The sequence below is a fragment of the Paramisgurnus dabryanus genome, chromosome 1 (assembly GCF_030506205.2).
Source record: "Paramisgurnus dabryanus chromosome 1, PD_genome_1.1, whole genome shotgun sequence".
In the NCBI taxonomy this organism is placed as follows: Eukaryota; Metazoa; Chordata; class Actinopteri; order Cypriniformes; family Cobitidae; genus Paramisgurnus; species Paramisgurnus dabryanus.
Window position 1 is genome coordinate 21,772,399 of NC_133337.1, and position 22,557 is coordinate 21,794,955.

At 38.4% G+C, this 22,557-nt stretch overlaps 1 protein-coding gene across 6 annotated transcripts in view; it reads left to right on the forward strand.

The window, feature by feature from the left end:
- The first annotated feature begins 524 nt into the window (after positions 1-524).
- ppp1r12a (protein phosphatase 1, regulatory subunit 12A) overlaps positions 525-22,557 on the forward strand; it is a 78,461-nt gene continuing 56,428 nt past the window's right edge. For 4 of the 6 annotated variants that reach the window (XM_065268698.2, XM_065268704.2, XM_065268705.2 and 1 more), the window contains exon 1: positions 525-865. In XM_065268698.2, coding sequence (XP_065124770.1) covers positions 629-865 — 237 coding nt within the window. In that variant the 5' untranslated portion in view covers positions 525-628. The remainder of the gene's footprint in view (positions 866-22,557) is intronic. The other 2 variants (XM_065268702.2, XM_065268706.2) reach the window with 1 other exon arrangement.

The window sequence follows — 22,557 nt, forward strand, 5'->3', positions numbered from 1 at the left end:
GTTAATGCAGAATAAATATAAACATAAACATGAAAAATTCTCAAATATGATGCTATGATACAATGTTAAAAGACAAAAAGTAAACTATAAAGCTAAAAAACATAGTATTAAATTTTAAAAAAATCTGATCAGTACATAAAACAATGCAAAGGATTTAAAGACAAATTAGGATACATAATAAGGTTCCTTTTACAATTTCACAATTTTGTCACTGTTTTTATTGTTCACTGTTTTTATAGGTCATAGTAAGATAGACCAATGCTGTAGGCCTATATTTTCTCCAATGACCCATAAAGATGACTTTTTAATATATATTAAGCCTTATAGTTTTTATATAACATAACAACAAGATAGTTTTAGCAATGCATTGTACATAAATGCCATCACTATACACATGTAAATGATTTACATAATGATAATCCCCATAAAGATGACGTTATGTTGCAGATCCAGCAAGATGACGTCGCATCCTCTCGCGAGATCTCGGCGTAACTAGCCGAGACGTTTTTTGAGTCTAACCACCCCCCTCCCGTTCCGTCCCCTCCCACGCCCCATCGCGCTGTGGGATATTGCCAGTATAAAGTATATCTTCCATCGGAGAGAGATAAGAAGCGCAAGGCTAGAGGGGATGAAGATGGCGGACGCCAAGCAGAAACGGAACGAGCAGTTGAAGCGCTGGATAGGCTCGGAAACGGACCTGGAGCCGCCCTTGCTAAAGAAGAAAAAGACGAAGGTGAAGTTCGACGATGGCGCCGTGTTTTTGGCCGCCTGCTCGAGCGGCGACACGGAGGAGGTTCTGCGATTGCTCGACCGCGGAGCTGACATCAACTACGCCAATGTAGACGGACTCACCGCCCTGCACCAGGTAAGAGCGACCGATCAAAAGCTGTCGTGCACGGATACGAGTGTGAGGATAACTCGTTGGCTGTGTGTTTACTCAAACCTACATAATCGAGGTTGGGCCGTTTTGCGGAACCATGTAGCCGGCGAAGCTAAGTGGGCTGTGATTGAGACGAGAGTTCCTGGATATTTGCGTTTAATGCAAATAGTGTTGGATCGATGATCGTGTAGTGTGTGTTTGTGAGTGTGTGAAGGCAGGAAGAGAGCTGTCTGCCTGATTTTCGGGTGTGTATGTGTGTTAGCCGCTGCTTTAGCCTGCTAGCCGCTCAGCTCGCAGTCACATCGGTCAGATCATCACAGTTCCAGCGGAGCACCATTGAAATAGCACTACGACCGCGCGTAACGTGTATTGTGTGTTACTAACAATATACGTGGTCATTGACTCTTGTATTGAGTTGTGCTTGCAGATTATTCTCGGTAATTTTGTCAAAAAGACGTGATGTGTGTGTTTTGTGTGGGGGTTTTGCATAATGAAGTCATACGGTTTAAACAAAACGTCGAAATCTCTCAGCGCAACTTACCGCGTGAATATTGCTCTGTTTTTTTATATACCAGTTATTATATAACATTTATTTTGGCCTCAGATGTGGCACACTGGCGTTGAAACTGGGCAGGTCGGCTGTATTACATAATACAATAAGGATTTATGTCATGTCAGTTTCAGGATATTTGACGTCATGTCTGGAGACCGTGACGTCACGCGCCAGCCGAAAGTAACATTTTGTTAAAACCCCCCTCTGCTAATATTTTACTGAGAGGATGTGCTTTTGTACACCATTTAGACTATAGGTTGTAAACATTTGTGAAAGTGTCGCTTTGCTTTAGTTCCTCTTGCACACTAATGCAAGTTACTTACTCACTGCTGATATGTAGGCTACGGTGTGTGTGTGTGTGTGTGCGCAAGCTGAGTTATCAGTCCATTAAGACCTATTTTTTATGTCTTCAATTGTGTATCTTTGACTTACTTAATGTGCCATGTTTGATTTACCTGGTGGTGCCCACCAAGGCTTTATTTTGGCCACCATAGGCATATTTATTTGTGTTGCGGCCAGATGTTGGGGTAAACTCATTGAAATCTTGCCCATGATTAGGGATGGGCACGAGTACTCGATTGCTCGAGTACTCGAACGTGGCATCGATGATCGATCATGAAAACGATGATCATCTGGGTTTATTTACTTATTTATTGTGGATCTGGTGGCATTTGGATGTCTGGTTAGCATTACAAGCGCATGTGGTAGTAAAGACTGGGTCTGGACATGCGTGTTTGACGCGTCTTGAGATACGCTGACCGGCATATGACATCAGTAACATTACCATGCGTGATTCAAAAACAAACAGATAATTCCGCGCCAACCCGCCGATCCGCGCAATGAACGGCATCCCGCCGATCCCGTGAACCCGGCCACACCTCACATCACTGAGGCACTATGGTTTAAAAGGATGACGTGATTTTCGGAAATACAGTCAGTCAGGGGCAAAATCTACATCGCCGTCAAAAGTTCAATGGGTTATCATCTCATATTTAAACATCAAAGAAATACCAGAGAGCCATACGAGCATAACATTACATCTTGACTGAGAACAGGTAAGGGGACGACACGACACAGCTAATCGCTAAAATGATAGCAAAAGACTTAAAGCTGCTTAATGTTATGAAGCCTGAGCTTTGACTGGACGTGTTTAAAAGTGCGCTGTTTATGATGCACATCCACAAAGGGAGTTAAACTTTCTGTACATAACTTAGTTAAAAACGTAACTTAGTTGAAGTCTTGCATTTATGCAGATAGATGCACGTTGTACATTTATGTTGTATAAAGGCTTAATATTATGTAGAGTGCGTCATAGAGAAAGAGCTTCAGTTTGTGTTTATTAACCCTTTAGTTTCACTTCATCACGCAGCTATTCATGTAAGAGGTTTCTGTTTAAAACATTTAATTCATTAATAATCTAGTATGTGTTCATTGTTCTGTCATAGTTTCTTCAAAATTAAGTTTTCTTTGAGTGTTTTTAATAAAAATATTTTCACCATGACGTATACGCCCCGCCCCTTTGATTGCCCCGCCCCCAGTTAATCGAGTACTCGTTCTTCAGACCTATGGATTAATCGAAATGAAAAAATGACATAAATGCACATCCCTACCCATGATGTAATGCATCGAAACTGAACGAGAGTCATTTAGTTTATTAGCCATTACTCTGTGCGTGAGGTTCTCGGCTTCTAATACTTTTCAAAGTGTGTTTTACTCTTTCTAAAGCGCATAGGCTAAAAGTACAATTACACTGGCATTTAACCTTTTAATAGCTTAATATCTATGGCTCTGCGTTGAGCCTGAAAGTTTATGTTGGTGTGTATGCCTGCAGGAGGTTGTCTTTGCCGGCTCATGGGTTTAAAACACTTGCCTTTTTTTGGGCTGATGTTCATGTAGGGGTAGGAAAGAATTTCGATTCAGCTCTGTGACTGCAGAGGCTTCTTTCTCTATTGGGTCTGGTGTGTGTGTTTGTTTATATATGTGGACGTTGGAGAGAGAAGATACTTCGAGCATGGGTTCACCAGGCATTGGGTTCACAGCAAACAGTTTTAAACATTGCAGTCTCTGGATTAATGATAGATTGGTTTAGTTGAGCTAAAGTTATACTGTGTGTACTGTACATTATATACATTTGACTAACACTTTAAACTTTGCCTGATATGTGACCCTGCCTTTTAATTTCAGACTAAAGTCTCATAATTTAAAAGTAGGGTTAGGAGCATCAAAGTTTGATTTTAATCATTGATTTCACTTTAATTTAAATTTTTGACATGACCTTACTACGGTATAGGTTTCAAGGTTATATTTTCTCAGAATGTTCTTTAGAGTATATAGGATGAATTTATGTAAAAAACTAATCACAGTAAATGACTTTATCAGGGGTTTGTCAGTGTCATGTGTGTATATACCTAGGGATGCGCGGTAATTTGAATGTGATTGTCATTGCACATCTCTTCAGTGAAGCCGTTTTCATGATTAGAAGTAAATCGTCATCACCTGCTTTTAAATGGAGCACCATTTTCTACACAAAGCCGTAGTTTACTCACAATCGGGGCAATTATGAATGAATTATCGCGGACGTATCGCCTGCGATATGGCCCAGCTTGTCAGTAAACTATGGCTTTGTGTTGTAAATGCTACACCTATCTGCTATCTGAATAGCAGGTGATGGCCATTTAATAATAATCAAGGAACTGGCTTTACTAAGGGGATGCGCATGATATTGCATGCAAATTATTGTGCATCCCTATATATACCCTTATGTAGCATTTGATTACATAAAAATTAGAGGCGAGTTTAGAGGCAGTAATAGTGTCCTCATCTTAATTTTTCTTATTTAAAGGTGCTCTAAGCAAATTCACGCATTTTAGACCATAAAATTTTTTTGTTACATACAGCAAACATCTCCTCACTATCTGCTTGCTACCTGACTGCTGATCAAACTGTAAAAAAGCGATCTCTGTCGACAGCCCAGGCTCCACAAATGGCAATAACAACACAGTGGCCAAACCTAGCACAACGAAACATAACAACGTTTCCAGCCAATAAACGACAAGAAGGATTTGGGGGTGGGGGTTCGGTGCATTCATGAAAGCACGGAAGTGGGGTGTAAGCTACAGTTCAAATATCAACAAAAAGTGACGTCACACGGATTCGCTTAGAGCGCCTTTAAATGCATAATCAATGTAATTACATAATCGCACACATGCACACCTCCAGAGCACATGACCTTCCATATTGTTCACTTTTACTGGGTATTGCGACCAATTTGGTGATTAGATTCTTGTGTATATTGTTTCGATTCAGTCCGGTATCGATAAATAATCAATATTTCATTCAAAATTTTAGTTTTGCAGACATGGGATTTATTCGGTGTGCTGTCACTAAGATCTATGTGTAATGCACAGAACCAATAAACTGTTACACACGTGATTGTCTTTCTGAATTGTTCATGTTTACTAGGATTATCATGGAATTTTGAAAGTTGTGTAAATATCCGTTCAAGCACAAGGAAACGTAAAACCAGTATTTGTGTGCTGTCTGTTCCCAGCCTTGAGTTGCGGCTTGCCGTGTGCACCCTTCAGACTTCTCAAACAGTGCTCGAGCAGCGCATTAATTTCGAGTCTGCTTTGAATAAATATTTAATTTGGCAATCCCTAAAACATGCTGAAATAATACGATTTTGTGACGATGTAGCACTGGCCTACGCCTGCAAGTGACAGTTCTTTCAACTGTCCCGAGCATCGTTCAAGCTTGCTCCAGGCCATCGCACACTCCTCACAAGCCCTCACAATAATGAAATAATGCACACGTAAAGAATCAATTCAAGGATTTTATGAATCAATTTAGTTTTATTAAATTGAAGATCACTTAAAATAAACATTATTTTTGCCCAGCCCCATTGCTCACATGCAGACCACAGACACTCCTACATTAGTACATACCACAGATATCCTAATCCTATCTATACGGGTACAAAAAATGACATGTGTCTAATAATTCTAACTCATACTTATGAATCACATCACATTAATATCTGTGGAATTTTGGGCCTATGCAGTTAACCATAATGTAAGTTACATTTGTAAACAAACAGTTTTGGTTTGTTTTTGCCGCTTATTGTCCCATGTAAAGTCTAAAACTAGTTGAGAACCACCGATGTAAAGGTCCTGTCCTCGTGTGTATGCATTTGCTCAGTGCTAAAAGATTAACGGTCACCTATCGCACTATGAGGAAGGAAATAGTTTCATGCATGCGTTGGGCCACGACTTGGTCTATACCGATCTGTGAAAACCGCAGTATAACTCCAAGCTATCACTTCATGTTTCTCTGTTAACTTGAGCAACTACTCTTTTATAATTCTCAGTGTAAGTGCACAGTAGCACCTATGAACCCTTAAAAAACCCTTTCAGCTTGATATAGGATATATCAAATTTGAATGTTGTGGTATTGAAGTAAATTTATATCTGTTTATCTACAGCTGTCAAAATGTGTGTAAGTTGTAAATGATTTGGTCAGCGCTTCGGCCGCCCTGGGCTCTCTCGGCATAACTGTAATCTCACACGCTAGCTCTAGAAAGCAGGAAATGGACATCTGTGTCCCCTATGTAGAGTAGTATACTCGCGGCAATGTTTTGACTGTGCCACAATTACGTGTCATTGTTTACTTTTTTTTTTACCGCCTTGCATGCCTATCATATTTTATTGGGAAACAGAAGTGATCTCACCCTAAAGCTCTTTTTACATCCGTCACATTTTAATAGGAGCGTTTAAAGCTGTATTGATGTTCAAGAGCCATCAAACAGATTACACATTGGAATCTTTTTGCATAAGCGTTTACGTTTGGTATGACAGGCAGCAACCTCACCTTTAGTGCTTTGCTGTGTTTATCCAGGGAGGGACACGGTGTGCTGGTTCTAGTGACTTTTGTAGCAGTATAGCTGGGGTTATAAATATCACGTGTAGACTGGCCTGCAGGCGAATGCAAGAACGCTAACTTTAGCACCCAGCCAACCCACATTCTGCATCGCTCGACTTGTAGTTAAGAAACCTGACATGGGCTTGTGGTGAGTCTTGCTTGTTCACATGGTGTAAAGCACGATTTGAAATGATTTAAATCATGTAGATGGAGCGCATACACGTGGCACAAGAACAGTTGTGCTCACGGAGAAGCAGGTTTGAATTTGGCTTGCGTCATGCTTGGATCTTTGTTGGAGAAAATGTGCTTACTAAGATGCCACGATGCAAAATATTTTAGCATTCATAAACAAGACATCATCATGAGATCCAACCATACAGGTTTATTTTCCACATCTTTAACCTACTGATTAGGAAGGAAATAGCAAGTAGTGAATTTCACTCGAAACCTGAAGCGCTGTTGTCTACAAGGTCTTTCATTCACATATTTCTACAAGTGTGCATTTCATTAGAAACTCTGACGGATGTGGATGCTTAGCTGCAGGATTTTCGTCCCAGATAAGCCATTTATAGCTTGGGTGGAATTTGTCTGCAATGTTGTCATCAGGGAGGTCAAGATTTGGATAGTTTTGAGTAAGGTGGGTGCTAGGTAAAGATAAGATATGCGGTTATGTGTCGGGTGTAAAGGGTTGTGGCTGTGTTGTCTTGCGCTTGCATTCCTGCCGTGTCTCTTATTGGAAACCATGGTAGACCCAGAATTCCTCAGCTGTCATTTCGAATACACCCCCCACCAAATGAACCACCACCTTCCCGGTCACGGCCTTTTTCTGCCCATTACTTTTTGTTAAAGAGCCATAATTAAGCCGCTCATTAGGCAAAACAATAGGTTTTGTTTATTTGTTAAGGTGTCATTTTAAGGTAGACCTGCCAGATTATATTTTGTCGGATGAGTGTTGCAATTTGTGAATCTCTGCAGTCGTGTTATGAAAATGTGAGTGATAAATTTGACCGTGGACCTCAAGATGGAACTTGCATGACGTTTGGAAGTGGTGCAATGGTTTTAGGTTTATCTCGCCGGGAAAATGATGTCATCGCATTTTAGGTTAACATCTCTATCATCGCTGTGTCAGTATGCACTGCGTATCCCATGATTCTCAGCCGTGTCTGAGCCGCCCAGTTGACATGTCAGAGCCGATATCTGCTTTAGACGCTTAAAGAAACGCTGCTCTGATTGTTTGTGATGTTGTGAACTTTTGTTCAGGAGAGGTCTTTATTATCTTCATGATATGAGTCAGCACAGAAAGCCCAGTCGTTCTTGTGTTGCCATAATCCCCAGGAAGTGTGTGTGAGAATGAAAACACACCTGCACCCAACCTTTTATGCTGCCTGTCTTGTGTGCTACTAATGGTAACAAAACTAGATTTTAAAGAACACCGGTGATTGATTTGTAAACCGTGTAGTCAGCAGGGTCCAAAATGAACACTCATCAAGTTTCACGCGAGTAAAAATTTTGGTGAGTGAATTTCTTAATAAGTGAATTAACATGATACATTGTGCAATTAATAAAAAAATATACAATTTAAACCAAACACTAAGGGGTGGTTTCCCGGACAGGGATTAGTTTAAGCCAGGACTAGGTCTTGGTTTAATTAGAAAATATAACTAGTTTTAACAAACATGCCTCACTAAAAACATTACTGTGTGCATTTTGAGGCAAAACAAAGGGCACTGATGTATTTTAAGATATGTCAGTGCAAGTTGTTTTCAGTTTGGACAGCGTCTTACATTTTTTTTTAGTCTAGGACTAGTCTAATCCCTGTCCCGAAACCGCCCCTAAAAGTTTTATTTCAATGAAAAATTTTGTATGATTTTTTTCATGTTACTCTACATGGTGAGTCTCATGGAGTATTTCTTATATGCAGCTTCCACAATGAAGCAAAAGCATAATAATCAAATCTTTATTGTTTTTTTGACAGGTGTTGGGTTACTGACAGGCTGGCCCACTATCGGCAGGTGTGGCTGAATGTTAATTTTAGACTGTGGTTGTCAGTACCATACAATGTACACTTTTGAGTTCCTAAAAACCTTGTTGTCCAAAGAAAGATTTAAAGAAAGCATTGTGGCATTACTCCACATAACTGATCTAAACCAGATGCATTGCATCATGGCCCAAAATCTAAAACCAGGACAAGATAATTTGGACTTAAATCGGCCTTAAAATAGCTTGGGAAGAAGGGAGCTGTGCTGCTGTGAAAATCAAAGTATGTACAATAAAAATAGTTCAATAGTATCTTTAGTGTTTTTTTTTTTTTTTTTTTGCTAAAATGCTGTTGTTATACAGGCAAGTTATATTAAAATCCCCATTTAATCGAAGTTTTTGTGTGTGTGTGTGTGTGTGTGTGTTTGTGCTCAAAACACTGACAGTTTGCCTTTAGCAGATAAAAGCATTAAACATTTCTCATCAGGTTTCAGACTGAAGTAAACTGAAGAGTATTATTTGCAAAGGGGATGGGGCCCTGAATATGTCCCACCCTAACTTCCTGTTACAGTTGAAATTGCATCAAAGCTTGCTTCACGGCACTTCAGTTGATCTTTGATCTGAAAACAGAGAAAAAGCTATCAGAAAATAATTGATAATTGTAATTTAATTAATAAAGTTAAATAAGGATGGGAGGAAAATTTCTATTTATTTTTTTAATCTAATTATACCATATTGTATATGATATAGACAAGAATCTTTTACATAATTTTTTTAAAAATTTTTGTATGTAGATTTTAAGCCATACACCAAAAAGTGTATAACGTTTTATATTCCCAGATCCCTGCTGGTTCCTAGATAAAATTTTTACCATGGTAAAGGCATGATGGAAAGCACAATATTTCAGTTTACGACACACAAATTCTTTCTTATTTCAGTATTACTGTTGAACAATCTAGTTGATGGCAAGTAGAAAAAACATGGTTGCGTAAAGGGATGATGAAGTCATGTTTTCTGTCGGTCAGTGTACTAGCTTGCGTATCCAACTCTAGCTTATGAAGACAGACCAAATGGAAATCAATTCTGACATAAATTAGGTGCGTGGGGCTTTTATATCCTCTTGGTTTGTGCAATGGTTCACTTTGCTATGAGCCAAATACTGATGTCAGTGCATGTGTTTTGGCTTTGCCGTTACCATAACTGAGGAGTTACGGTTATTGCTAGAGACTAATAGCCGAAGACAGGTCAGTGGTTGTGGACCTTACATTTCTGTGTTAGAAAGGTACAAAGTAATTTATGGATTCAATTAACTGGTATGGGTGGTTTATTGCCTTGTAATGCCATTTCGGTTAAAGGGGAAGTCCAATCTAGACATTTTAGCCTGTTTATCACGGGTAATTTATGTCCACTTTGCATTATACATGAGGAAAAATAAATAAATTTGCACGATTTCGATTATTAGATTGATAGTGTGTTGAAGCGGAATTTTCGTAACGGTCTTTAATGGACACAATTAACCAGAATGCACTGCGCGAAACTGAGTCATTAGCTCCACCCACTAACCACTGTTCGATGCAGTCGTCAGGTTTGTTTGACTTCATGCGGCGCCGCAGGAACCGACAGCTGGATGACGTCAACGTTCCGCGAAAGGGATTTAAAAGCAAACTCCTTCGTATGATTTCGCGAATCGCTCTCGCGGTACTTTGACGTCATCCCGCTGTCGATTCTTGCAACGCCACATGAAGTTGAACAAGCCTAATAACTTCTTTTACCGCTCAACTAACTTTAGCTCTCAAATCAACTCAAGTCAACTTGAAGTTAGCCGGCAGACGAACCCATCCAAAGAGTAACTCCGCTTTAACCGTCTCTGAGGGGGAAATCACCAAAGCCCTCGATAAAGGATGACTAGAACCTGTGCAGTATGTGGATGTAAGGACAACAAATTCAGGCCACCGGGAGTTTTTATTGTTGACATCAACGCGACCCTCAGCTGACCCACCACTACACTACTTTGAATATGCAGCCAGCACTTTCGTCAGGAAGATTTTGAGTACTGTTTTCAGCCCAGTTTTTCCGCGGACTCAGGTAATGTAAAATTGTTAAAATATCTAAAACATCATTTGGCTTAGTTGTTGCTTGTTTTGTGTAACTACGGTAAACATACTACGTAGAAAGTTATTATCATGTTGTTGTTATTATAAACACGAGCAAAGCAAGCTAACGTTAGCTCCTGTGCAGCTGTCAATCAAAAACGTTATCATCTACTGTCAATCATCTCGCCTCAAGACCCGCCCCCATTTAGAACATTCAGAATTAATGTAGTCGTGCATTTTTCTTCCGGTGATTTGATGATGCGTCAAATCACCGTTACTGTAGCAGTTAAAAGCTTTAATTTTTTATATGGAGTTAGTACATTTGATGGCAGCACAATCAACTACATATATGGCATGAAATATAGTATTGGAGCATAATGTTGTTTTAGGGTGGACTTCCGCTTTAAGCTCTTTGGTCCAGTAAGAGCAAATTTTGACTTAAATAATTTATGTTTATTGTTTTCAAATTGGTCCTCAGGATTTCTCATGCATGCGTAATGGGCATGTGATTTGAATGTCAGTCAATTATTCATTCATTGTATATGAAATGGAATGAGCTTGTCAAGACAACCATCTCCATTTGTGAATGTTATGCAGAACATTTTTGCAAAATCTCTCTATATAACCCAATTTTATACGTTTTATTTTTGTATGTAAAAAGTATTTTTTCACATTGATGACATTTCATCTAGGCCATGTATTTTTCACAATTTAAACCTTATTTCTGAAACGTTTTATCTTTCGGTAACACTTAACAACGCATGGTAAATGTCATGATATAAGGGGTAATGTACATTCAATTGGTTGTTTTTTGCTATGTACATTATCCTGCTTATAGAGTGATGTATTTTTGTAGATTAACTCATAAGTTAGCGGGTAAGTTTCCCTTGCAAAAAAAACTTTAATTCTTCCCACAGACTTTTGTTTTTGAGACAAGATACAATAATCATTGTCTCATGGTTACCACCGACCAATCAGAATCAAGTATTCCACAAAGACATATAATAAGGCATGTAAACATAGCATTAACATTGCTAGCTCCAGACAAAATCGTGCAGTACCACGCTGGACAGGAACTAAATAAAAACATACTTGGACATCTACATCGCTTTATCATCGTCATCATTACAGGTCTGTAAAGTGCATGATTGATGTGCTGATATTAGAAACCGCACACCAGCAGTTCATGTTTTACACTTTGTAATAAGCAGGTTTGGCCCTGTCAGGCAGGCGGTTTGGAGATATTTTCGGTTGAATGTTTTAAAGAAACCCATAATCAAACACAGGAAGTCTGTGCTGTAGATGTAGCGCCCCAGTGTTGTGTCATCTGTTGTCTTGCAACATGACTCATCTTCCTCGCTGTTTCTAAAGTCACTTTTGAAGTGGGATCGGGAGGGAAAACTGCACGGCCAAGCCTTGGTTTTGTAATTTAGCTTTTGTGATGTAACCAAAAGGTTTGATTTTGTGTAGGATACATTGCTGACTTGCTGAACAGAAACCGAGACAGCAGGGTTTTCCTCCCTGTTTGAAAATATATAGTTGCATAACATGCTAGCTGGACAAAAAGCAATGAAACCAGATTGGTTGTCTTGCTGTATTAAAAGCACTAACAAATGTTTTATGTAATGCCATCTGCTCGACAATTAAAGCTAAACTGTTGGATGATGCCACATGACAGCGATACAAAGAATCACAACAGAATGAAAACAGTCAAGGCAAAATATATCTTGTGGAGTGGCATAGTTTGTATCCTAACATCATTCTGATGGAGATGCTTTTGCCTGACCGGAGAAGAGCAAACCAGTTTGTTTGATGTTTGTTAAAGCAGATTGATATTGATAGAAAAACAGGGATCAGGGAACAACTTATGTCTTTAAACCCCAAAAAGTCAATTCCTTCTTCACAGAAGTAATCCACAAGGCTCCATTGGGTTAATAAAGGTCTTCTGCGGGTAGTTGATATGTTTTTGTAAGAAAAATATCCCTATTTAACTCCAAAGATGGCGTCGTTATTGGAAGCTAGTTTGAAATATGGATATTTTTCTTACAAAATTCCATTGATTAGCCACAGTAGACCTTTATTAACCCTTTGGAGCCATTTGGATTACTTTTGTAAAGGATGGACACATGTATCTTGGATGACTGCAGGGCGAGTAAATCATGAGGTAATGTGGATATTTGGATGTAGTATCCCTTAAACTCTGATCTCATGATTCATCATTGTGAGCTGCCACTAAATTGTGGAATTTCCTCTATTAGTTTGGATGAGTATATTGTGAAGCAGGTGAACTATTCATGTGAGCGTCATTGCAGGTTCAAACTGGTTTACCTGGGAATTGCACCTGGGAAGAATTCTCAAGGAATGTTTCAAAGCCTGAAGCCCACCCTGTAGGCCCAAAACATGCCAAATTGCAGTCTTAACAGTCTTTTTCAGTGCATGATTTCATCATTATCCAATCAACAAGAAGTGTCTGCTATTATTTAATTGGCTCTCTGATAGGTCCTCGTAAGAGAAGTCTTTATCTGAACGTTGACAACGCTTGGTTGTGAGCCATTTGCAGGGAGATTTGCTATTGAGCTATTGCTGCTTAATGTAATTGAGTTCAGTATCTGTTTCTAGGAAACAGCAGAAGAAAAAGTATTCGGGCCCTTTCTTTTAAACCCAATGGCCTTCCAGTGAGCATGATTCATTTGGAGTGCTTGCATGCTCAATGCCACTTCTCATTGTTGTCAAAACATTTATGTCCCATTCAGACAGTAAATTCTGTGAATTCACTGTATGTATTCATCTCTTTATGCTGCACCATGGTTGCTGTCATATTTTTAGTAAAATCTTAAGAGAGTCTCATTTCAGACTTCAGAGGTAATGTATGTCTTCTATTATGACTCCAAGTATATTGACATCACCATAAGTTTTCATTTGCATGCCTGTCCTATTTCTCACTGCACTTTGAAGGCAGGGCTGTTCCTGCCTGACTGGCCGAAGGTTTGCAAACTGTGATGAATAGCATGCATGCAATCTTACCTGCTCATGGCTCCATGCACATCTGCGGATAGACGTTATTAGGAGGTGGCTAATTTATGCTCTCCCGGACAAGACCGGCCAAGCAGAGTAAAGATTTGAAGCTTAATGTTTGCTGGGTGAGTTCGGTCTGCGTCCAGCTTTGCATTCTGTGTTTCAGGTTTATATTTGTTAAAGGCCTCTGCTGGGATTAACCAAATGTGTTCAGTGTTTGCTTTGATTAAGGCTGGGCGATATATCCCATCATGGGATTGCCATGCGCATTTTATCAGTAAAGCTGGTTCCGTGATTAAAGAAAAATGTTTATGTCTTTCTATGTTCAGTCAAAAGACAAGAACAAGTGCAAGAAAATAATTTTTGTTTTAACGTGCTTTTTTATTATTTTTCTTGCCGATTTGATTATCACCCTGGCCTGCTTGCAAATGTGGGCTCGGGCGCAGTTCACTTCGGCTCAGGCATGGAATGCGCAGTGTCATTGCAAATTGTGACAGAGTGCGGTTCAAAAGGAGAGGCGTCAATTGCGCTACCACTCACCTTCATCAGCCTTCGTAAAAACCTTCTGATTCACGCAGCAGGGTTACGTGAATGTGTATGCTGCATATGTGACAGATCAACTAAGGCATGTGAGAGGGCAGTGTGTCATTGCACACCAAAAGACGCAGAATAAAGAAAACACACTTAACATTACGATGGGCTCCAGTGTTGAGAGAGTGCTGTACTTTCTTTTTCCTTCAGAGCAACCGCATCCAAATGATAAAAGCGTGCCCGGCTCAGGTCATCATCGTTCAGTATGAGTGCGTGCTTCTGGGGGAGTAGGGAGGGAGGACAGTCATGCTCGGGCAAGGTTCAGTTAGGTTAGCCCTAATATGAGTGCACCCTAAATCACACATCTATAATTTTAAATGGACACAGAACACCCTCACCGAAAATTGGCATAAAATCTGCAACGTGGGTCTTTAATTTCCACCATCAATGTTTGAGTCACAGAAGAGGCACATGAGCAATAGCAAGTGTCTTGGCATTTTTAATAGCTGTCAACATGCGTGGGCCGGAACGTCACACAGGCTGACACGATTGTGAATCGCACTCTTGTCCAGATGGAGCCAATCAAAAGTTGGGAACTTGTAGCTTGCGGTCACCAGATGTCAACATTCTTGTTTGGGATTTTCACAGTTTGGTGGTGAGGAACCACAAGTGGCTCTAATGGGGCAAATTCAGTATATACAATACACATACAGTATATACATTTGAGAGACAGATATCCAGCAGAGCCTACTTTAGCTGCTTCTGACCTTATCTTCAACTTGTGCTTATTTGTGGATGTTCATCAGATGGTTTAAGGTGCATTCTTCTGTCATTGCTATAATGTGGGCTAATCTGACTATAATGGGCAGGGGGATCAGGAAACAAAGTCCTTTCCAAAAGGATTGTGAAGGTTTTTTTTCATTTCTTAAGTCAAGTGGTCGTCATCCACTCTTAGTGCTGGTTGGTAACTAACACGTACTGTACACGCATACTCTTGGCCCAAAACCACATGTATGTCATTTGAGATGTGTGAAAAAAACATTCATCCACTGCATCAGAACACTTTCCTAAAACACTTCCCACACTTCCTACGTAATAAAGATATTTTCAGGAACCAATGTGTTGATATCTAGACAAAGTATGTGTTTTGGGTGGGTGGTATGACGGAAATCTTCATGTCTTTCATTGCTTTTTCTCAGCATGAAGGTGATTTATACTGACAATGAATTGCAGCCACAAATTGACCCAAAGTCATGTTCAACAAGATTTGGGTTACATGAACATATATTGTTGACAACAATGTGGAGCAGAGTTTAACTTGCAAATGTTGTTAGTGTCTGCCAATGGGGGTGAAAAGTCACTTTCACAAACCACTCATACGGGCACATTTTTTTAAATTGGAGATTTTTACATCTGAAAATCTGAGCGCAATGGCGATATTTGGCAGATAACCGATTAATAGACAGATAGTTTTTAAAATGAAAATGTGCTAAATGAAATAAATGTATTAATAAAAATGTATTAATTATATTAATAATACTTAAATAATCCCACTGGTAAAATTTTAATTACTTTTCTATTATATGTGTAGCCTTGGACTTGATTTGCTTCTGTTTTAGCACCTAATGATTGTTCCATCAAAGTAAAAAAATACATATTGCAGTGATGATAAAAAATAATTGAAATCAGATTTTGATATGTTGGATATGGGTCGCCGTGATTTCACCAAGTAAGATGTGATCCTGGATCAACATTTTTTGTTGATCCTGGATCAACGTTTTAATCAAAAATACCCCAACTTACCCTTAACTCAAACCCTAACCATTTTTAAACCCTCAAATTAGTGTGAAATAATAGTTTGAGGAGTATTTCTTAAAAGCCCCTAACCCAATCCAAAACCTAAATCTAACATACACACAAATCCTAATCCTGCAATCTGATTGGTTAATAAAACTGTTGATATGTTATCGTAGCTGACGGCTGCATATAGTTTGCTTTCTCTTGGTATTAACTTAAAATATAGATAAATTATGGATAAAAGTAACCAGCTGGATATAAACTAATGCAAATTTATGGTAATAATCATGAAATTAAACTAGGGATGCACAATATAACTGCTTATTTTTAATATTATCGGTTACCTGTCTGAAAGCAAAATTAGGCCGATAAATGAAAGCCGATAAATTATGGATTATTTTGTTTTTGTTGAACCACTTCACTTGCTCATTGCTGGCCATGTGGAGTTTTGATTGGTGCTCTATCTATCTATCTATCAGTTATCGCCCCCCAAATATAAAGAGTTATCGGTATTGGCCAAAATTTCCATATCGGTGCATCCCTACATTAAACATCTGGTTTGGATTTATTGATTTATCGGATTTATTGTTGGAAAAAAATATTGTTTTTTTGCCGATAGACGTTTATTCCACCAATTAACTATCTGTGCCGATTAATCTGCAAAACCGATTACTCCGTCTACCTCTAGTCCTAAGCAACACGTATTACTAATGATAAATACATTCAATATATTTTTGGTAGGATATGTAAAAAAACTTCATGGAACATGATTTTTAACTAATACCCTAATGATTTTCGGCACAAAGTATAGTTATGATTTTGTGTTCCAGAGTCACAAATTCTAAAATAATTGTAAAAAACCGAGTGAAATCAAAGCTGTGTGTGTGTGTGTGTTGGGGTCAATTTAAAAATTTTACAATTTTAACACATTGACTCGCATTGATAAATCAAAATGCAGGTTGTCTTTTTAACAGAAACCTAGCGCTATAAATCCAGCAGTTTATTTGAACAGTGCTCTTCCAAACACATCCCCTCATAAAATGCTCCATCAGAGCTTCCTGTAGTGTGAACGACCCTTGACACTTCTACAGAAATGTGGCACTGTTGCAGATGGTCTGCATTTTTTCAGCCATAGTCTGAATGCCAGCACAGGGGCAGCGAGAGGCTACGACATTATACAAGTGTACTATTCACCCTGGTGGTTAAGGTCTAATACCAGCCACCCCCTCTATAGCCACAGCTTAAAGAAACAAACTTGCTTCTTGCCAGCTGCCATTGTTTTCACTGCCGGGCATAAGTCGAAGTGCAACATACACTTACAATCTCTTCCTTATTTTCTCTCTGCCTCTACTTTTTCCATGGGAATCCCAAGGCCATATATGGTATTCAGCGGGTGGTGAGGCAGAGCTCCCTTTTGCTCTCTCGCTCTTTTTCTCTCTCGCTCTCAATGCAGCTTTACCCCTCTCTCTGGCCCCTGCTGTAGACCAGTGGCTTTTTTCCTGCCTTTCCCTGTCTGGTGTCGGCTATCTGTGAAACCTGTCAACCTGTCATGTTTAAGTTGCGGTTCATTTTTATGACAAAGCAACTTTTTTCAAATTTTTTTTCATGGAGTATTGATAAAAGCTAGGTTGTATAATGCAGCAAATTTGTACTGTAAATAGAGCTGCATGATTATGAAAAAAGTCATAATTGTCTATTATACACCTTGGTATTGTAATTGCGAATATCATTGCCGATTAATAGACTTTACACCTGAAGTTTTGAAATTGTTTATAATTTTCTGTGAACTAGCTGCATGGTAATTCTAAACATTCATAACTAAATAATGTAATGTTAATAACAAATAATTATGGGAGTTATGTTGTTAGTAAAAAATCTAAACGAATGGCTAAAGTCTACTTATCAAGTTTAAAATCTCTGATTCTCCACTGTATTTTGGGCCAACACATACTGCCGAAATGCATGAAATGAGCACAAATGTACAGCTGTAATTGAGGCTTTTGGCAATTGTGCAATTGTTTCACCCGTAATTGTAATCCCAATTAGTTTTTCGATTCATTGTGCAGCCCTAACTGTAAATATAGATTATTTACAGGGCTCAAAATTAACTTTTATTATTTGGTAGCACTGGTGCTCCCAACTTTAAAGAGTTAGGAGCACCAGCAAAAATTAAGGCGCATCCATCCAAAAATTAAAATGCACCACAACTACAATGTAAATGTTAATAGATTTATTTTATTAAAAAATAAAACACCACCACCGGGCTTTACACATCCTGTGGCCAGCATTTAAAATTTGGTCTTCTATTTTATTATTATTATAATTATTATTATTTTGCTGCATAGATTCCTAAATTAATACCCAAATGCTGTTGTTGAACTAGTATAGCAGCAATAATAATTTAACAATTAACGTTACAGGTAACATAATTAAGATTACAATAGAAAATCTAGCAAACATGTAAAACACTGATTAATTGTGACATTTCAAAAGTGACCTTAATATAGAAGGCTAATATATATTGGTATTGATAACTGCATTACCAGGATGTTATTACTACTAAATAGGCAATGTTTTTAAAAATACAACAAAAACATACCATCAGCATTGTCGTGTTCCACATCAACATGGACCACAAGGATGTTTGTCAGATGTCCATTCACCAGCGCATGCGCACATACACTATCAAACACACTTTGACAGACAGGTCGGTGTCTCCATCAATAATGAACACATTTGTCACGACACGTCTTGTGTTTTGGCACTTTCGCCATGTTTAAGCAACGTCTGATTCCGCCACCAATGCCGTTTTACATGATTTACAGTAAACACAGTTACATCGAGCCATTTTCATAGCGGAGACACTCGAAATCTTTAAGCCACTCTATCTGAAAGGTTTAACGTCAAGTCTTATTTTCCGGTGGTGGAGTCGCATTTGAATCCGGATAGTCGTCATTAATTATAATGATAACATTGGCTGGTTCTCGTCATGCTTGCAGTTGATCTTTTCACATTTTCGCGCTTTACATACCAACGTAGCACGACAACAAGGAATGACTGACGCTCATATTAGCCAATCTGCGTTCTTTATTAAACGCAAGAACTTAATGGTGAAATTTGATTGGTTATGTAACGTTGGAGAGAACACTGAACCTGGGACAGCAGCACGCAGCATCTAAATCAAGTCGCACCACAACAAAATGGGCAGTCGCACAAATGCTCCCAAATATATATTAAGGTCGCACAGATTACATTTCCGTCACAATTTCGAGCCCTGATTTACATTTACATTTAGGCATTTAGCAAACTCTTGTATCAAAAGCAGCATTATGCAGTGGAAAAATCAGTTGAGTGATTTGGGAGGCAATAATATGAGAAGTTTTGGGGAAGAGAGGGTGAGAGAAGTTTTATTTTGAAACATCAATTTAATAGAGTAATTGTTTCTGTAAAATAATTGCATCAAACTATTGGAAATTTTATAATCACAAAGTTTAATGGATATTGCAAAAACAGATAGCGGTCAAAGATTTGGTCACTATGGTATTGAGAATTTCGTGGAAAAGGGTTTAAGCACCATGCAAAGAGAGCTTTATTTATTTATTTATTTATGTGATACCATTTGTAACTTGTATATTTATGTTAAATATGCCCACAGTTGTGAATTCACATTATCCCAGTTTCACATACTAATTCTTTCTAAACACCATGCGAGAAGGAATTCCTTTTGTGGAAGTGGCTGTGTTCTGGTGATGTAGTAAGCGGAGGCGGAGCTCTGGCTGGCCTGGAGCCGTGGAGTGTTACTTATCTGGGAATTTCTCCAGTGGTATGATAGAGTCAGGCCTGACCGCAGCCTTGCTAGGTGGCCTGCGCCGCAAGTGAAAGAGAGCTGAGCGGGGAGGGATAGGATCGTCGCTGACGTCCAGGCGGTGTAGCATCATTGTGTTGCTTTATAAGGGAGTGAATTAGATTTCCCTGTAAAGAAAACATGTGCAGCGTTATCTGACTTTAAACTGTATTCCCTATCTTCTGTTATTGCATTAGCTTGTGTTGGCTCATAAAAGAAAAGAACATGTGATATTTCTCGTTTTGAATCAGGCCAATGATGGTCTGTGTTTGGATTTCGGTGACAGATAGCAGGAGATCATCCCGTTGTCCACTTAAAAATAAACATTGGTTTATTTTGTTCTTGATATACCTGGAATGTATTGCTTTGAGGCACAAGAACTGACGACAAGACTGTTTGCATATGCTTTGCAAAAGTGTCAGCTTTAAAGTCTAAAGTAAACTTTGCCATCTTTTTTTTTAAGGCCGCAATCTGTAACTTGTTTTGGTTGAAATATACAAGATTTAGTTATTAAGCAAATACATAAAAAGTAGTTTAAAAACTGTCTTATTCCTATTTACAAGATAAGCTTATAATAATATAGAAATGTCACAGGTTTGACACAAGTGATAGAAAATACTACAACTGGGAAATATTGACCAAAATGTATCGTATCAGGGGGTCATTTCAAACCATACCGATGTAGGCGGTATTGTTTTATCCCCTATCCTGCTGGAAAAAAATTTAATATATTACCAAAGCCCAATATGCCGCCCATTTTTTAAAAGATACACTTCCGTTCAAAGCTTTGGGGTTACTTCATTTAAATGTGACCCTGGATGACAAAACCTGTCATAAGGGTCATTTTTTCTTTTATTGAGATTTATACATAATCTGAAAGCTGAATAAACAAGCTTTCCATTGATGTGTGGTTTGCTAGGATTTGGCTGAGATACAACTATTTGAAAATCTGGAATCTGAGGGTGCAAAAAAATCTAAATATCGAGGAAAATGCCTTTTAAAGTTGTCCAAATGTCCTTAGCACTAACTGTCCTTAGCATACTAATGATAAATACATTTTTTATATATTTACTAGGGAATTTACAAATTATCTTCATTTATTATCCTAATGATTTTTGGCATAAAATTCGACAATTTTGCCCCATAATGTATTGTTTGCAATTGCTACAAATATACCTGTGCTATTTATTAACTGGTTTTGTGGTCCATGGTCACAAATGTTTTTATTTTTACCTTAAACTCTCTCTCTGTTTAAATGTGTGAAATTGTGCAAACAAGTTTCCTTTATTATAAAACTAAAAGAAAACTGAAGAAATTGGCTATGTATGCAAAGAAAACATTTCTGCAAATTTTAGGGAAAAGGGTGGGGATGCTGAAGATGCTTAAATATAACTTGATTCATTTAGGATTATTTGTCACAAAACTCCCATAGGTTTAAACATTTGAATGGTAGTATGTATGCAAAGTATTCAGCAATTTTGTTTCAACCAGAGATGGTAAAACAGAGGCAAAATGTATGGGCATCACCTTTAAGAAAGTCATCATAATTGAGGACCATGATAATTAGTTTCTATATGAATTATTGTTGTATCTCTCTTTTATTTGTTGTCGTCATATTGTCATGTTTGGCCAAACTGCTAATGCTTCACAATGTTGACTTTTAATATTAGACTATAAATTCTCTTTTGTATATTGGCTGCTGGTCATCTCACCACACCCTATTATTTTGTCTGATTTGTGTGAATTCACTGTATATGCAAAAAATCCATTAAAGGGATAGTTCACCTAAAAATGAAAATGACTTACTCTCATGTTGTTACAAACCCGCATAAATTTCTTTGTTCTGATAAACCTGAAGGAAGATATTTCCAGAAATGTTTGTGGACCACATTTACTTCCACAGTATTGTTTTTTCCTACTATGGAAGTGAACAGGGTCCATGAACGATTTGGTTACAAACATTTCTCAAAATATCTTCCATTTTTGGGTGAACTATCCCTTTAAAGGCCTGTTTTGAGAATCTGGAAAATTTCAAGACCCCTTTGAGGGGTTGCCCTCTTCAGTGCCTGTTCTTAATCAAGATTCAAAGGACTAAAGTGTGTTTGTGCACACTCCATTTGATTTTGAAGGATGCATGGCCGCTTCATCAGGGGGATGCCAAAGACCATTGGCATTGTTTTTACACACAGCCCCAGTTCTGGGTTTGATCACTCTGCCAGCTGCAAACTTTGGCTGCCAGTAAGTGACACATACCTGTTAAGTTGTATACAGTTATACTGTCTCCATTTGTTTTATTTGTTATGTCTGCTATATTTGCATTAATGGCAAGAAGACATTTGTTTTGTGCAATATGTTTTGTTGAGGATTTCAGAACTCTAAATTAATTTTAAAGTGACCATGCATGTTCTTCATTTGATTCTACCTTGTGTGACCTAATGATTCTACCTTAGTTATTACCTTTACTGGTGTACACCTGTACTAGTGTAGTTCAAATGGTTTGTGGTGTAGAAAACAAAAATTTAATCTCATGATGTTTCCCCTTTAAATTGGTTATACCTTTGCTTGTTGTTTGCCTAAAGAGGAACATTAAAGGAGAACTGCAGGATAGGGTAAAGGGTTCAACTTTTCAGCTGACTGTCTACAGGAGCTGCTAGAGGAAGTGAGAGCGGAGGAGGTCTCAAGTGTCTTCTCTCCTTGAAGTGAAGTGCTTCTATAGTTAGATCTAAACGCTTTGCATGATGATTTAGGAGATAATCGTTCATAGTTTCTTTTTGCAATCGTGCTGCAGTGAATTGAAATCGTGGTTCCTTAAAGTATGGAAAAACCAGTCACTGGTTTGTTTTGTCTTAAAGTAGTGATGAGATTTACTTTCTGTCTGCTTATAGAGAGATGCACCGATACATCTACACTACTTACCTTCTTATACGATAACCAATTATTAGGAGTGATG